Raw genomic sequence first — 17940 nt, forward strand, 5'->3', positions numbered from 1 at the left:
TACTTGTCTTCACATTCTAGCCAGGTTCTGCGTTAACTTTACTAGGCTTTTTGATTCAGCCATCTTTTCTCTTAATCCTGCTAAGCACCACCAGCACATTCCCACCAGCACATTCATTATCTTCAAAACCAGAATTAAGTCAGCAGAGTGTGTGTTGGGGTGTGCGTATGCAACTTCTGTAACTAAATAAGTTGATAATGTGTGCAGCGCTCCTCAACAACCCTGTTGAAGACAGTGCTATTTTGAGAGAGGGAGCAGGTGGCGCTGTGGTCTAAAGCACAGAGCCTCTTGGGCTTGCCAATCAGATCAGAAGGTCCGCAGTTTGAATCCTTGCGACAGTGGTGAGCTGCTGTTGCTCTGTCTCAGCTTCTGCCAACCTAGTACAGTGGTACCTCGGGTTAAGAACATAATTCATTCTGGAGGTCTGTTCTTAACCTGAAACTCCCGCTGCACGATTTCTGATCCCATCCTGAAGCAAATTTCTTAAGCCAAGATACTATTTCCGGGTTACCAGAGTCTGTAACCTGAAGCGTCTGCAACCCGAGGTACCACTACAGTTTGAAAGCACACCAGTGCAAGCAGATAAATAGGTACCGCTGCGGTGGGAAGGTAAACAGCGTTTCTGTGCGCTATGACTTTCGTCACGGTGTTCTGTTGCGCCAGAAGTGGTTTAGTCATGCTGGCTACCTGACCCGGAAAGCTGTCTGTGGACAAACGCCGGCTCCCTTGGCCTGAAGCAAGATGAGCGCCACACACCAAAGTCTCCTTTCACTGGACTTATCCATCCAGGGGTCCTTTCCCTTTATCTCCTTTGAGATGACACAGCTGATGGCCCTGTTTCGAAAAATACTAAATATTGGATGCTGAGCCCACGACTGGGAAAGAAATCTTGCATTAACATTGTCTGAATAAGATTAAGGCACAGAATGTTGGAGTGAAATAAACTTCATTTAACTGAATCAGCACACCTTTCGGAGTAAACGTGCCCCGGATCGGTTACCCCGCCTCCCGCCCTTGCCTTGCCACCCTCCGAACCGACTGGAGCTCGTCGAAATCCGGGCTGCCTGCGCTTCTCCCACTCGCGGCTTGAGGGCGCTGCCGCTTTATCCTCCCGTATCCCGACTGGCCTTGCTCTCCGGGCCACGTCCCTGGGCGTCCGGAGGGGCGCGCTAGCGGCTGCCGCTCTATGGTGCAGCTGGGAGGTGTCATGGCGGCCGTCGAGGTGGCAGCCCAACCTGGAGGCCCCACGGCTGACTGAAGAAAGGAGCCCGGGCTGGAGGGGAAGCGCGAGGTGCTTCATGGCGGCCCCGGAGCTCTGAGGGAGGCCCAGCAGCTGGCTTCCCTTCTCTGGGTTGCTCCCCGAGGCAGGCGGGCGTGGGGAACCGGCGCTGAGGGGAACCGGCGGCGGCAGCTGCTCTTGGCGGCGGCGCCTTGTTTTCCCCATCGACAGCTGAGCGGCAGCGGTGATGGCGTCGTGGCTGGGCGGCCTGGGAGCGGGACTGGGGCAGTCCCTGGTGGGCCAGGTGGGAGGCAGCCTGTCCACCCTGACCGGTCAGATCTCCAGCTTCACCAAGGATATGCTGCTGGAAGGCGGCGCGGAGGAGATGGGAGGTAAGGAAAGTGGGTGGGTGGGAGGGAGGGAGGGGAAGGTGGCAGCACTCAGGGGTCCTCAGCATAGAGAAGACAAAGGAAAAACACGGAGCGGGGGGAATCAAAAGTGTCCTGAATACCGGAGGGGAGTAGCTCTGATGCTGGGAGTTGTCTATAAATTCCAAATGTGTTCTTGGGATGGGGAAGGGTGGAGTTAAAATCCTAGAATGGTAGAGTTGGAAAGGGCCCCCCAAAAGTCATCTGGTACGACCTACTGCAATGCAGGATTCTCAGTTAAAGCATCCACGGCAGAATGACAGAGTTAAGGGTATCAATATGTACTTTATTTTTATTTATCTTTTGGTAAAGGGTGTTTAAGGAGAAATCACTGGGTTAAATCTGACCGAAAGTCCAGAAGTAGTATTGTCAATTGATTTACCATGTGGTGGAAGGTTCACAGGCCAGGAAGGACTTGCTCACGAATTTGTTGACAGCTGCCCGAGTTATTGTCAATAGGAAGGGGCAAGGTGAGTGTAAAATGGAAGAATGGTATAAAGAGGTGTAGGATATAGCTATTAATGGTAAATTGACATGTGCTATTACTGCCAGCCTAGCAGTTCGAAAGCACTTCAAAGTGCAAGTAGATAAATAGGTACCGCTCTGGCGGGAAGGTAAACGGTGTTTCCGTGCGCTGCTCTGGTTCGCCAGAAGTGGCTTAGTCATGCTGGCCACATGACCCAGAAGCTGTACGCTGGCTCCCTCGGCCAATAAAGTGAGATGAGCGCCGCAACCCCAGAGTCGTCCACAACTGGACCTAATGGTCAGGGGTCCCTTTACCTTTATTAAGGTAAGATGGGGAATGTGCAGGAGAAATGATTTCGAGGAGATGTGCAAGGTGTTTGTAGGTTTTGTACTGTTAAAACGGAAAGGGGTCAGACCATTGCAAGTGGTGTTGAAATTTTGGGAGGTTGGGTAGTTACAGTGGAATGGTCTCGGGGGTGGAGTGCACATCTTTATTTTTATTTTATTTATTAGCATTACTTTATCAAATAATTTTTTTTTTAAAAAAAATGACAGTTAAGATTAGATGACAGTTCCTGCGATTCACATTTGGGGAAGAGTGCTGCCATGCTGAGTTCCCACTTTCGGGTTTCCCACGGGTATCTGGTTGGCCTGTGTGAGAACAGGATGCTAGACTAGATGGGCCTTTGGACTGATTCATCAGGGCTTTTCTCATGTGGAAGCAAGGTAGCAGAGTCAGATCGAGAGCTTATGAAAGGGCAGGGAGGATTGTTTTGAGTTGGAGCTACAAATGTTGAAATAAAGTATCTTGCCCATCCCATCCAAAAATACACAAGGCCACAAACAATTGAAACAAAAACAAATACAAAACAAGCAAACTGTTAAAAGTGCCTTTTCTTTTTTTTTTAAAAAGCATACTTTGGACAAAAAGTAGCAGAAAAATCAATTTTCATAAAACAGTATATTGAAAGGAAACGTCTTGACTGCTCACCAGAAAGCACACAGGAATGGGAGCTGGTGAAGTTCTTTTGGTATGATGTTGCACTGTTTTGGCACCTCCACAGAAACACGAACTTGCACCCAACAGGTTAGATATTGGGGGTTGGGAGAAATGGCATTATTGTGATAGGGGAGGACAGTATTGGTCAAAAATACAATGAGGATATTTCAGAAAACTCTTAAAACTGGGACTGTTCATGAAGAACATCACAAAACAGCAGTCAACCATGGAGATCATAAAGGAAGGAACAGTGTGGGACACCTGGCAGAAAACAATAAGAAATGCCTTGGATATTGTGCTGTTTGCTGGTGTAATGGGCTTTAAAGATCTAAATTGCGGTAGTTTCTTTTCTAAAAACATCAAGTGTAAAATGGGCTACCTGTAGATCAGGGATGGGGAATCTGTAACCTTCCAGGCACTTCTGGTCTCCAGCTGCCATCATCCCAGCCAGCATGGGTTGTGGGAGTAGTGGGGAAACAGTGGATCATCTGGAAGGCTTTCTGTCCTAAACCACGATTAAGTTTTACCATTGTTTTGAGTTCACACTTGACAACTGCCTAAGGCAAATTACATTTTTAATGACAGGTGGAATTTGTGGATCAAGTGCGGATAATGTATATGTCACTGGCAAAAAAAATCTGTATTTCTGGCAGAGCTTTGTCCCTTTTAGCATATGGTTTTCAATTGTTCGTTCTTTATATATTGCTATACCTGGGCAATCTTAGAAAGCACACCACTAATATAAACTTCGTAGGAAGGTATATTATGAATTACAAACATGTAATACAAACATGCTTTCCATAAAAGGTTTGTACCAATTTTTAATATTGTGATGGTTAGTAACATGCAACTTGAGTGTAGTTTTCTTTGTTGGTTGATTTAATCTCCAGTTGGCTTTGTTTCATTAGAATAGTGTGTTTTAGAAAATTTTAGCAACTTTTTTCATTCCACAACTAAGCAATTTAAATTGTCAAGAGCTTTGGAGAACAGGTGGCATATGAGAAAGGAGGACAGCAAAAATAATTTTGGTCTAATAACTATTGCACATCGTTATGTTTATGTCTATTTTTCTGTTGTTAGAAATGCATATACACTCAATTGCAAAAGAAAGGTGATGTCACATAAGACATTTTTCACTGTGTACACTCAGAAGGCAAAGTTCAGCCGTTGTGTTAAAGGTCTATAATAGTGGGATTCTGGAGATTATCCATTATTCCAACAGGGTGTGTTGTGAAAAAAACAAAGTATTTCAGTTGCCTAGAATTTTTAGAACATAATATTTGTAGGCAGTTTCTGGAAGATACATTTGAATTTAAAACATGTAGTGACTTTATTGAATATCAAGTTTTTAAGTAAGTTTTCAAGCATCTTTTTACCTGCCAGTCACATAGAAGTTTAAAGGTTGAGAACGTATTTACTAAATGCACCAATAAAATATTCCAGCACTATCCCTACTTGCATTATGTTTGATTATACACAAACAGTCACTATATCATAAGGGAAGCAAAATCTTTTCTGAGGATCAGAATTTAATATTCTGAAGAGAATATGGTTTACACATAATCTCTGAGATTTATGTAGGTAAGAAACAATTATAGTGGCGTCAACCTTCCTGTGTTGTTGTTTTTTTTTTTTAAAGTGGTTAAATATCCAAATATGGTCGGTCCATTATATGTTTGTTTCCATTTTAAATCCAACACACATGAATTCTAAAATGTTGTGTTATTCATTTTAATTGACTCTCAGGGTAATACAGTACTGAAGTAGTAGTAGTTCAGTCTAAGAAATCCTTTTAAATAATCTACCTTCAATTGACACTTTTAAATATATTGCCACTAAACCTATCCACATACATATACTGTTGTGAGAATTGATTTCATTTGTATTCCCTTCTCCATTCCTTTCAGGTTCTGCAGAAGACTTTCCTGTATCCAGCTCCAGTCTGCGGGATGTAGAAAATATTCATGGAACACTGAGATCAGAGGTAAAAAATTAATCTGTAAAAGCACACTGAAAAAAATAACACCTGTTCTTAAGCTTGGACTTCTTGGCATATTTTCAGTACAGTAGAATGTTGGCTTAATTGGATTTAGCATTCTTTTCTTTGACGATTCAGTTTACTTGTTTTTCTCTAGAATGAGAGGCTGAAGAAGGCTTATAATGATCTGGAAGAAAAGCATGAAGCAGCAGAGCTTCAAATAAAGCAACAGTCCATAGAATACCGGAATCAGCTACAGCAGAAAGAGGTATAAAGTGACACAGAAATTGTTGTTCAACAAGGGTGTGTACATTGATTGATTGATTGATTGATTAGATTTATAAGTTTTCACCCAAGGGTTGGTGACAGATGATTCAAGGATTTTGTGTGTATGTGCGCACTACTGTTTCTTTTATTGAAATATAATATCAATGGCTTTTTGTCTGAGTTAAGCTGCACTGGCTACCCACAATTTGCTTACCCAGTCGAATTTTTGTCACTAAACAAATAGGGATAATTGTTGATTCAGCTCTTCATATACTTCTTGAATTGTTTCAGTGTGGTTGGTGGAATTTCAATGAAGGACTAAAACACAGAAATACGTTATGAATGTCATTTTACGTTTGCCCGAATCCCAGAGTGGTTTTCCTTTTCCAGGAGACAGTAGCATAGCATAGACCCCTATCTTAATCAAGAATGCTGTTCCCACAATAGCAGATATATATGTAAACACCCATTCTCTCTTTTAAGGCAGAAGAATTACCCTTCATTCTACAGCCATCCACATGGATGCATTGTGTTATGAGCATGATGGATGGGGATGAATCCTTCTGTTCCTCCCCCACAGATACAAGATTGCCGTCCAGATAAGCATCTGAACAGGATCTGTGTGAAAAATGTGCTTGTGCAATACCCGTAGTATATCAAGTAGAAAATTCCAGAATTAATTACAGTCATACCTTGGGTTGTGAACGTGATCCGTGCGGGAGGCACATTCGCAGCCTGCAGCGCTGCGTCTGCACACGTGTGTGATGCGATTCGGTGCTTCATTTTGTGTTTCTGCACATGTGTGAGCGCCAAAACCCGGAAGTAATTCAGTGTGCCAGTGTGGTGTAGTGGTTAAGAGCGGTAGTCTGCTAATCTGGGGAACCGGGTTCGCGTCTCCACTCCTCCACTTGCAGCTGCTGGGTGACCATGGGCCAGTCACACTTCCTTGAAGTCTCTCAGCCTCACTCACCTCACAGAGTGTTTGTTGTGGGGGAGGAAGGGAAAGGAGAATGTTAGCCGCTTTGAGACTCCTTAAAGGGAGTGAAAGGCGGGATATCAAATCCAAACTCTTCTTCTTCTTATTCTTCTTCGGCGCAGTCCACAGCCTGAAGACGCGCAACCCGCAGCGTTCGTAACCCGAGGTATGACTGTACTTGAAAGCCGCAGTGTAGAGCTGCTGGTCAAGAAATACTTTGGATGACCAATTTGATACCACTTGTAACCACTGAGTTACATGAGAAAGTTCTTTCCTGCTTTATTACATGTACGATCTCTGAAGTCTTCCGCTCAGATGGGAATACTTTTATCAGGTGATAGGTAAATTCTGAGATTATTTGTTCCTTCGTGCTGAATCTTACTTGTAACTGTGTCCTGTCTTTTTAGGTGGAGATCAGCCATCTTAAAGCCAGGCAGAATACACTACAGGAGCAACTGCGGAAGGTGCAGTCAGCTGCTCAGTCAGCACAGTTAGGAGCTGCTGCCTCTCCATCAGCTTCCTTTGTCCCTATGGTTAGACATAGTTCTTCTGGTTTTCAAGGAGATGACATGGACTTCGGAGATGTAATCTGGTCCCAACAAGAAATAAACAGACTATCAAATGAAGTTTCTAGGCTTGAATCGGAAGTGGACCATTGGAAACAGATTGCACAGGTGGATTACTTTCCTGTGTTACAAGTGTTCTGAATTTATAACACTTTTTGAGTTAACTGGTAATAAAGCCCATGCTACAGTCTCTACTGGGGTGGAAGATTTGTCAGGAATTAGATAACTATTCTGGGCTTTTCCATTAAATGAGATATTGCTGACTTCCTTATTTCTAAAACTGGGTAATCCTTATTAATATATATTATTACATGAATGGCATAAGCGTGGTGACAGTTTCCAACTTTCTCTTACAAACTATGGAGTGCAAAGGTCTGCAAGATTGTAGTGGAACTATGTTTAGCCTTGAATGCTTGGGTTGTAAAGCTGTGAAAAGCACACGCTTGCTTCATTCAAGCTCTCAAGTGTTGTGGTTTGATGTTTGTGACATGTCAAAGTGGATAGAGATGTACTGTATCTCAACTTTGAATCCTACGTATGCATCTTTGTTCTTTTGACAAAAGGGATCCAAAGCAGATCAGTTATATGTATTTATTGGATACATTTTTTTAAAGAAATATAAATATGAATATCTATATTTTCTCAAAAGTATAATGCTGTTTTAGTATGTATTGCTTTTGAATATTAATGCTTTTTTTCCTAATCTCTCTCTTCCTTAGAAATATGTGGTATATTATTGGCTGAGAGATGTTAACATTTAAGCTGATAAATAATAGACTAAGCATGATTTGAATGTAGATTCTTTTGGCATTCTGTTCACTGGATTACATTGAATTATAGAATTACCCTATTTCTTAATCTTATGCCTGGGTTTAATTCAGCTCAGTCATACTCTGATTATCATAGAATCATAGAATGGTAGAGTTGGAAGGGACCCCAAAGGTCACCTGGTTCAACCCCTTGCAATGCAGGAATCTCAGCTAAAGCATCCATGACAGGTGGCCATCCAGCATTAGACCCATTTAAATCAATGGATGGCTAACTTAAAGACAATTCTGAAATTATAAAATCTAATAAACTTATGACTGATTTCTGTGTTGCTTCTACTACATGAATTTTTTCAAACATTTAGTAGGTGGTATCCGTTGGTAACATTCTTCTTGCACAATGGACTCCCTCTTGTACAAATGACACTTTCCTTCCCTCTCCTACTCCATGGAGCCCTCCATGTGCCTGGTGGGATTTATAATAATAATAATAATAATAAATTTATACCCGTCCAGCCACTCTGGGTGGCTTCCAACAAAATATTAAAAATACAACAAGACATTAAAACATTAAAAACTTCCCTAAACAGGGCTGCCTTCAGATGTCTTCTAAAAGTGAGGTAGTTGTTTATTTCCCTGACATCTGAGGGCATTCCACAGGGTGGGCTTACACAAATAGGATTTCCCATTTCAAACATTTAGTGGGTCCCCATTCTCCATCTGCAGCCTCCCACATTCTCCCAAAATCTGCTGCGGATCCCATACATTGTAGTTGAACATCTTTCAGCATTTTCAAAACTAAAAGTTTTCTCCTTGTTATTTAGTTTTCCAAACCAGAAGGAGCAAATAATACAGATCAGAATGAAATCGGCAAGCTGCAAAATATTATCAAGGTAAGACTATATTTTAATAAATTAGTTCTCCTCTTGCTTTACATTTTCTGTTAATCCTCTTTCAGTTTGTAAAAATTCACATAAAACAAGATATTCACATCCTTAACTATGGACAAACTACGATTAAAGGTGAGGATGACTATAAATACTGATAGGTTTGTGCTGGAGAAATTATCTGAGTGAATTAAAACAAGATGTTGTGTTGTTTCTTACAAGTAAACTGTGTTGTTATATTGTGTATATAGATAAAGATATACCGTAGATATAAAATGTGTACCATGCCCCCAAGTCTTCAGAAGTCTTGCATGAACTATTGCTCACATTAAAAATACAAGACATAATCTGCATCCTATATCTTAGACAGATGATGTAACTTTCTTTAAAATGCACATTTTAGGAGCTAAAACAGAACTTGAGTCAAGAAATAGATGAGCATCAACACGAGCTTTCAGTATTACAGGATGCACACCGTCATAAATTAGCAGAAATAAGCCGACGTCATCGAGAAGAACTGGGTGAATACGAGGAACGAATAGAAGAACTTGAGGATCAATTACAGAAAGGTCTTGTTTATTGGTTTGATGGGAGTTTTTAAATGAATTGTTGATAACCTATTGTCATTGATTCTAGCTCTTGAGAGAACCAAATATGTATGGCATTCAAGAATACTTTATGGTTGCACTGTGTATGACAATTTGCACAGTTATTGGCCTTGGTGCATTTAAATAGGTTGTAAAAACCAATTGAACATTCAGAAGAAATTATAATGATGGCTTCCTAGGTATCCTACACTGACTTTTCTGTCTAGATACCTAACCAAGTCTGTGATGGTTTAGGGATCAGTTTTGCCGAGAGGTGGAAAACTTGTTCTCACACACTCCTTATTTATTCAATGTGACATTTAACTCTGGATGCAGCTGGGCATGATGCTGGCCATAGAGAATGTAAGATAAAATAAAAATGTGCAACCTGATTCTATTCATGTTTACTTAGAAGTAAGTCCCACAAAGTTCAGTGTGGTTTACTCCTCCATCAGCATGCCTAGGATTACTGTCTTAGAACCTAGATCCCAACGATACAGTAATACAGTGGTGCCTCGCAAGACAATAAGAATCCGTTCCGCGATTCTCTTCGTCTTGCGGTTTTTTCGTCTTGCGAAGCAAGCCCATTAGCGGATTAGCGGATTAGCACTATTAGCACCTTAGCGGGCTTAGCGGATCAGCTGATTAGCGGCTTAGCGGATCAGCTGTTAAGCGGCTTAGCGGATCAGCTGTTAAGCGGCTTAGCGGATCAGCTGATAAGCGGCTTAGCGATCAGCTGATAAGCGGCTTAGCGGATCAGCTGTTTAGCGGCTTAGCGATCAGCTGTTAAGTGGCTTAGCGGATCAGCTGATAAGCGGCTTAGCGGCTTGGGGAAAGGGGGGGGAGGGGGGAAACCCTGCAGGAACTCGCAAGACATTTTCGTCTTGCGAAGCAAGCCCATAGGAAATTCGTTTTGCGAAGCACCTCCAAAACGGAAAACCCTTTCGTCTAGCGGGTTTTCCGTCTTGCGAGGCATTCGTCTTGCGGGGCACCACTGTATACGCATGACAGGATGGAATAAGTTCAGCATCTGTACTACCTAAACACCATTTTTACACACACACACTTTTTAGCATCTGTATTAGGAAAAAGTCATTTTTAAAGTTACCTACATCCAAGTCTGTACATTCAGCAGCCACAAAATTCACATAATGGCTAGTTTCACAGACACAGTTCAGTTCATCTTTGAACACACCCTTTCTACCTAGCAGGCTCCAAAGGCGTTGGAAGTAGATCCTGGAAATTCCTGTTCCAGCCATCTTTAGGGACTTGATCTAACATGTTGGTAAAGCAGAAGCTTCTCAGTCTTTTAAAAAGTGATTTAATAAGAACCTTGTCATTGTTTTATGCTTTGCCTGTCAGCGTCAGCGCCAATTTTTACTATTCATACATAAAGCCAACAGCTTGGGACTAACTCGACTGCTTCCATATGTAGAGCTGGTACTGCTATAGGTGCCACATAATATCAATTCTGCACTTGTGGGAGATAGATCTTTTAGGAATGAGAATAACTGCTCACTTGTAATTGAGCTATGAATGCCAAACAGCGTTAATTAAACCTTTGATTTTTATAATTGATTTTTGACAACATATCTTCTGGAGGAAAAAACTGATTTTTCACAGGTTGAAAATACCTGCTATTCCAGAATTATTGTGTTGGATCCAGAGTTACATATATGCAATGGGGCTCATGGAAGGAGTCTTCCCTGCCCCCCTCTCTCCACAGCAGCTCCCTGAAATTGTTCCACTAATGGTCAGTGGGTTACTAGGTTTTCCCAAGCCCCCTAGACCACAGCTTACCTCTTTCTGCATGGCCCCTCCAGTCCTTGAGGAAGCATTTTCTGGTGCCTGGTAGGGTGGGAAAGAAAGGCAGACAAGTTTCATGTTTTCATTTACACTGATCTCCTCTCCGATACCTTTACTTGATATTTCTTGCTGCTTTCTGCTTTCCTTATAGAATCTTTATAAAAATTTAAATCTCTTAAATCCTATACCAATCTTTAACAATTTCAATTAATCCCTTCACCTCCCTCACCCACAGCCCAGTACTTCCCTCCACCTGTGTGTGATCTTCTTTACCTACTATTATTTTTGTTATTGTTGTGTTATTCACTTTATTTGTTATTCCATCCTTAATATATTATTATCCTATCTCCTTGCCCTTTTAAACTTTTGCATATTAATTTTTAAGCTCCAGCACCGCCTTTTTTTATGTATTCCTTAACGCATTCCCACTCTTTAATAATTTTTAATTAATTGGTTTTGTTACATATGATTTTATTTTGGAGTTGTCTGTTTCCTTTGGAGTTCTTTGTTGTAAAGTATGTATATTATGTGAATAAAATAATAAAGGATGTGCAGAAAAAAGATAGGCAGACAAGTTGACTTTTGTCAGCCCCATTATGCATGTTTTGACTCTGGACCCAACCCATTATTACATTTCTTTGGCACATAATAATAATAATAATAATAATAATAATAATAATAATAATAATAAATTTTATTTATATCCCGCCCTCCCCAGCCAAAGCTGGGCTCAGAGCGGCTAACATCAGGTGTATAATACATTAACATAAAATCAGACGATCAATTAAAATACATCCTCAAATCAGATCAGGATCAGAATAAGATCCAATCTTGTGACTGCTATGGGAAAATGCCCTATTTCTGGGAGATGTTACAGTTGCATTTTTTTCTACTTTATAGTTGGTGCAGCTGCTGACCCTTCTTCTGACTGTGACCCACAGAACATTGTGGCTGAATCGACAGCATCGCAGCTGAAGGACTTGCAGGATAAAGTCAAAAGTTTAAGTCAACAACTGTCAGCAGCAGCGGAAGAGAAAAATAGTCTCTTGAAAGAACTTGAATTGGTGAAAATGGAGAAGAGTCAACTAATGCAGGAATATGAAAGACTCAAATCTGATTCCCATAAATTCCAGGCATCTCTTCTCGAAGAACAGGCTGGTTTAAAAGCACAGGTGGAAGTCCCTAAGTCTGCAGTAGAATCACTGGAAGCAGAAGTGCTCCGACTACAGCAAGCACTTCTTGGTATGAAGCCACTGTAATGTGTCTAATATTATCATGTGCATGTAGTTTTAGGACAATCTTGAAATGCACTTCAAAGAGACATATGAAGAAAGTGCTTCTTTATGTGAGGATGGGGGTGGGATTTGGCCATTTTCTCTTCCAGCAGTGTCTTCTTGTTTAATGCTACTCCAAAATTCCCCTTGACCTTCTGGAATAAGGCTGCTGCCTGGGAAAGAAAGCTGAGGAGTCTGGTTCCTGGCCCAAGTGTATGAAAATGAATGCCTCTAAGAATATACATACAGTGGTACCTCGGGTTACATACGCTTCAGGTTACATACGCTTCAGGTTACAGACTCCGCTAACCCAGAAATAGTGCTTCAGGTTAAGAACTTTGCTTCAGGATAAGAACAGAAATCATGCTCCGGCAGCACGGCAGCAGCAGGAGGCCCCATTAGCTAAAGTGGTGCTTCAGGTTAACAACAGTTTCAGGTTAAGTACGGACCTCCGGAACAAATTAAGTACTTAACCCGAGGTACCACTGTATTAGAGATGTGTATGTTGTTATACTGAAATTCATTTGGCTGCCTTGGTTTCTAGCTTATTTCTGAGTGGCTGTCACAGAAATGATGAGAGATAGAAAATAAATTAACAGTAATTACACAATTATTTTTAATGCTAGCTTTTTTTTTGTTTTAACTTGGTAGTATGTAAAATTCCAAAATTGTATCTTTGCAATTACCGTTATAACCTTAGGTGTTGCCTTTATATTCTTGTATACCTTCCTCTAAAAATAATACCTGTTATTTTTGTTTTTGTTTTTACAGATGCGGAAAATGAAATAACAAGACTAAAAAAATCAGATCAGGTAAACAAATTACTAAATTCTCATGTTTTACAAATAACCTTGCATAGTATGAATGTGCTCCAACAGCCACACATGCCCCATGTTGTTCACTTCTGTTTTAATGCCACTGAAAAACAGATAAATGTGAACCCAAATTTATGTGAATACCAGGAGGTTGCTGCAGTTTCTCCCATCTCTGTCAGCACATAGTAGTATACTATGTCCTCAATGGTACACTGATGGAGAGAGTATAATAGCACAGTATCTTCAGACCTTACCAAACAATAAACTGACCGGACAAGGCAAGTTAGTAAGCATTTATGTTCATGCCTTCCCTGATTTAAGGTTTGTTTCCCTTAAAAAGGGGCATCTCATGCTTCCAGAATGTTGTAATTTTTGCAATTCCATAAATTCAGAAATATGTTTATTTCCTAAAGCTGTGTATGAATTGCAAATACACTTAAATCTTTTACTGTTATAAAAGTGGTTTATGCAATATGAAATTTGTGCCCAGGCATGAGGTTGTTTCCTAAGCTTCTGTTACAAACTGGACAGGAATAACAGAAATGGTGCCCTCTCTTTTCAAATGAATAGCTAATTTGGCTAATTTAGTACTTTCAGTCATTAAAGTGAATTTTGTGTTTTCCATAAATAATTTCAAAGCCTCTTAAAAAAGACAAAAAACCCAACTGATTGACACTCATGAATATTCTCAAATTGATTTTATCCTATTAAATGTAGGGTCTTTTTTTCTGTCTAAATTAAGGAAGGGCTTCAAACAAAACTGGAAAGCTTACAACCAACGTGTGAAAGTGATGCATATGTATCGAATCAAGGACAGAACTTAGAGTTAAATCAGTTAAGGCAAGACTTGGAAAGGAAAGAACATGAATTTAATGAAAGTATTGCTGAAAAGGAAACATTAATAGCAGAACTAGAAGAATTGGACAAGCAGAACCAAGAAGCTACCCAGGTAATATATTGAATAAACTAAAGTGGTTGGGTGGGTAAGGATATTTATTATCTGTACTGAAATCTAAAACTATTGGCTGAATCACTTTTATCAGTATTACTCGTCAGTGAATTTGCTTTGTTGTGAAGAGAAACAATGCAGGTTTTCAGAGAATGTTGGATGGAATATATTCAAAATGTTAACATTTCCTGTTAACATGATCAGAGTAGGCCCATTAAAATTAATGGTCATGACTAACTTAGGCTCATTCATTTCAGCAGATCTACTCTTGAGTAAAAGTTAGTTGAATACAACCCTAACTGGTGTTGACATTAATGCTTAATTCAATAACATAATTTCTCTAGTATTTTGAAAAACTAATGATGAAGTGATGGTGATTTTTCCACTCTTCAGGGTGCTTTACGGGTCTGTTTGTTTACCATGTATGGGCTTTCTCTACTTTTTTAACATTTGTTTGTGTTTTTATTTTAGCATATGATTATTTTAAAAGAGCAGCTAGCCAAGCAGAATGCAGAAACCGCTAATACTGTCAACCAGCTAAAAATGGACACAGAGTCTGAAAAAAGAAAAACATCGAAGCTAGAAGCTGAGAAGCTGGAAATGAGCAAGGAGCTAGAAGGCCAGAGAGAGAAATTGGATCAGTGTACATTTGCACTTAATGATTTGCACATGACCAAACAACACCTGGAAAACAAAATAAAAGAGCTAAAAGAACAGCTAAAAACATCCCAGCACTGTAGCTCCAAAAATAAGCAGGAAATAGTGGAATTAAAGAAAAATCTAACACAAAGAGAAGAAGAAATTTCTGTGCTCCAAAATAAGTTAAGCAAGATAAGTCCAGAATCTAACAGTGGAAGTCCAGAATCTAACAGTGGTTTTCACATCCAATCAGCCAAAGAAAGGGAAGCGGAAATTTCAAAGCTGAATGAGCAAATTTCAGAAAATAAACTAATAAATACAGACTTGGAGAAATGTATTTCAAAGCTTCAGATGGAAAAGGAAAAGCTTCAGGTGACTTGTGAAGAACTGAAACAGCAGTTACAGGAAGCTAGTAGTGAGAAGAGTAAGATCGCTTTTGAAAAAGATACCACGGTGGAAGCTTTGAAACTAGAAAAAAGGCGGCTAGAAAATGAACTAAGACAAACTGAAAGCCAATTGTTGGAACAGGCTCATAAATATGAGCAAACCATTGAGGAGCTGTCTAATTCACGTAACATGAATACCACCGTGTTACAGTTTGAACACGAACGCTTAGTTAAACTCAACCAAGAGAGAGACTTTGAGATAGCAGAACTCAAGAGGAGCATTGAACAGATGGAAGCTGACCATGAGGAAACCAAAGAGATGTTAACGACTAGCTTAGCCGGGCAAAAACAACTGACAGAGCTCATAAAAGAGAAAGAAGTGTTTGTTGAAAAATTTAAAACCAGGGCTTCTGAACTAGAGCAGCAGCATGAAGATTATATTAAGAACTCCAAAAGATTTGACATTTTAAAACAAAGTTTAGAAGAAAAGGAGAAAAGCCTTTCAACCATGAAAGAAGAGAACAATCATTTGAAAGAAGAAATTGAACGAGTGAAAGACCAGCAGAGTAGGTCGTCCTCTTTGGCTGAGCCCAAAACCCTAGATATTATCACTGAACTTGAAGCAGAAGTAACACAATTAACTGTGCATAAAAATAATCTTGAAGACGAGGTAAAACTTAACAAAATAACAGTTGAGGATCAGAATCAGAAAATGGCCCAACTTCAGCATTCCCTGCAGGAGTATAAAAAGGAGACTGAGGAGTCCAAATTTCAGTGTGAACAAATGAGCATCACACACAAACAGGTGTGCTTGGAAAAGGATGAGGAAATCAAAAGCTTGCAGCGGACAATAGAACAAATTAAAAACCAGTTGCATCATCAGAGAACAGTCATTCAGCCAGATCCTCCTGATCTGTTTCAAGAAACCAAAGTGCAGACACTTAATGGTGAAAATGGAAATGAGAAGCATGACTTATCTAAAGCTGAAATTGAAAGGCTGGTGAAAGGCATCAAGGAGAGAGAAATGGAGATCAAACTTCTGAATGAAAAGAATGTCTTGCTAAGTAGACAAATTGATCAGCTATCCAAAGATGAAGTTGGCAAGCTCACACAAATCATCCAAGAGAAAAACTTAGAGATACAAGCTCTCCATGCAAGGGTTTCAGCTCCATCTTATGGGCAGGATATTATTTACCTTCAGCAGCAATTACAGGCCTATGCCATGGAAAGGGAGCAAGTGCTGGCAGTTCTTAGTGAAAAGACTAGGGAAAACAGTCAGTTAAGAACAGAATATCACAAGATGATGGACATTGTAGCAGCTAAGGAAGCAGCTCTGAAAAAGCTTCAGGAAGAAAATCAAAAACTAGCCAATGAATTTGAAAACAGCAGCCAAGATATGTCCCGAGAAACTATTAAGAACTTGTCCCGGATAATTCGAGAGAAAGATATTGAGATTGATGCTTTAAGTCAAAAATGCCAAACTTTATTGACCGTCCTCCAGACATCCAGCATGGATGGAGGCAATGAATTAGGAGGGATTAACAGCAATCAGTTCGAGGAGCTTTTACAGGAACGTGATAATTTGAAACAGCAAGTGAAGAAAATGGAAGAGTGGAAGAAACAAGTAATGACCACTGTCCAAAATATGCAACATGAGTCTGCTCATCTCCAAGAAGAACTGCAAAGGCTTCAAACACAGATCTCCATGGATAGTGAGAACAATTCTCAGCTGCAGATAGAGTATAATGGCTTGATTCAAGGCTATGAACAAAATGAGAGAAAGCTGAAAACATTTAGTCAAGAATTAGCACAAGTTCAGCATAGCATAGGAGAGCTGAACAACACCAGGGATTTTATTCTGGGGAAACTTGATATGGTAACACCTCCTCTGCCAGTAAAGTCTACCACTGCTTCACAGTCATCGGAGACTTCCAGCAGTGCTGCTTCTCAGATGTTTACTAGTGACTCCAAACCACTAAATGAGGAACTGGAGCGCATGAGTAAAGCACTAGAAGAAAAAGATTCAACTATACGAATTCTGCAGGAGAATAATCAGAGGCTGTCGGATTCTATGGCTGCATCATCGGAGATGGAAAGAAAGGGTCAAGAGGGGTCTGAATTTGAGATAAAGCACTTGAAGGAGAGGTGTGATGTCCTGCAGAAGTCACTTAGGGAAAAAGACCTGCTAATAAAATCAAAAAGTGATCAGTTGCTTTCTCTCAGTGAAAACCTTAGTAATAAGGAGAACGAAAATGAACTGCTGAAGCAAGGTATAACTAACCTAAAGGAGAGAACTCTGATTTTAGAAATGGACATCCGTAAATTGAAAGAAGAAAATGATAGAATAGTGGCAAAATGCAAGGAGAAAGAAACCGAGTTCAGAGCGCTACAGGAGACTAACCTGCAGTTCTCAATGATGTTGAAGGAGAAGGAATTTGAGTCTAGTTCCATGAAGGAGAAGGCTTTTACGTTTGAAAAACTGTTGAAAGAGAAAGAGCAGGTACGTGATGAGTTGAATTTTTGCTTATTTTGTTCAAGGTCAATGGGAGAAAGGTGTGATTGCTATTAAGTCAAGCAATGCTTATTTTTGTTATCTGGCGCAGGGTTCCAATTGCATATGCAGAATTCCAGGAAGGATGTCAATAGGTTTCTAGACATTCTCGCTTGAGAAATGTCTATACTTTTGCAGAGGCTGAAAACTAAGGAACATGTTCATGTCTCCTGAGGAAAAGACCAGTATCAGTTTTTAAATGTCCATATATTTTAGAATGTAAAGTTTGTAAATGAGGAAGATGCAAATTCTAGTGAACATCTGATTTGCAATGCAATCTTATGCAAGTGTACTCAGATGTAAGTCAACAGTGTTCAGTAGGGGCTTGTGCATAGATAAGTATTTGTGGGGTTGCCAGCCTTAGTTTAATTCTCAAATTT

At 40.2% G+C, this 17940-nt stretch overlaps 1 protein-coding gene across 3 annotated transcripts in view; it reads left to right on the plus strand.

Moving 5' to 3' along the window:
* Window positions 1-1173: 1173 nt before the first annotated feature.
* TRIP11 (thyroid hormone receptor interactor 11) overlaps window positions 1174-17940 on the plus strand; it is a 36667-nt gene continuing 19900 nt past the window's right edge. Inside the window, exons 1-10 of one of the 3 annotated variants that reach the window (XM_077924616.1) lie at window positions 1174-1611; window positions 5020-5096; window positions 5248-5358; window positions 6741-7007; window positions 8491-8559; window positions 8957-9122; window positions 11847-12188; window positions 12992-13032; window positions 13778-13984; window positions 14456-17509. In XM_077924616.1, the coding sequence (XP_077780742.1) occupies window positions 1467-1611; window positions 5020-5096; window positions 5248-5358; window positions 6741-7007; window positions 8491-8559; window positions 8957-9122; window positions 11847-12188; window positions 12992-13032; window positions 13778-13984; window positions 14456-17509 (4479 nt within the window). In that variant the 5' untranslated portion in view covers window positions 1174-1466. The remainder of the gene's footprint in view (window positions 1612-5019; window positions 5097-5247; window positions 5359-6740; window positions 7008-8490; window positions 8560-8956; window positions 9123-11846; window positions 12189-12991; window positions 13033-13777; window positions 13985-14455; window positions 17510-17940) is intronic. The other 2 variants (XM_077924614.1, XM_028717471.2) reach the window with 2 other exon arrangements.

Source organism: Podarcis muralis, chromosome 1 (genome assembly GCF_964188315.1).
Source record: "Podarcis muralis chromosome 1, rPodMur119.hap1.1, whole genome shotgun sequence".
Lineage (NCBI taxonomy): Eukaryota > Metazoa > Chordata > Lepidosauria > Squamata > Lacertidae > Podarcis > Podarcis muralis.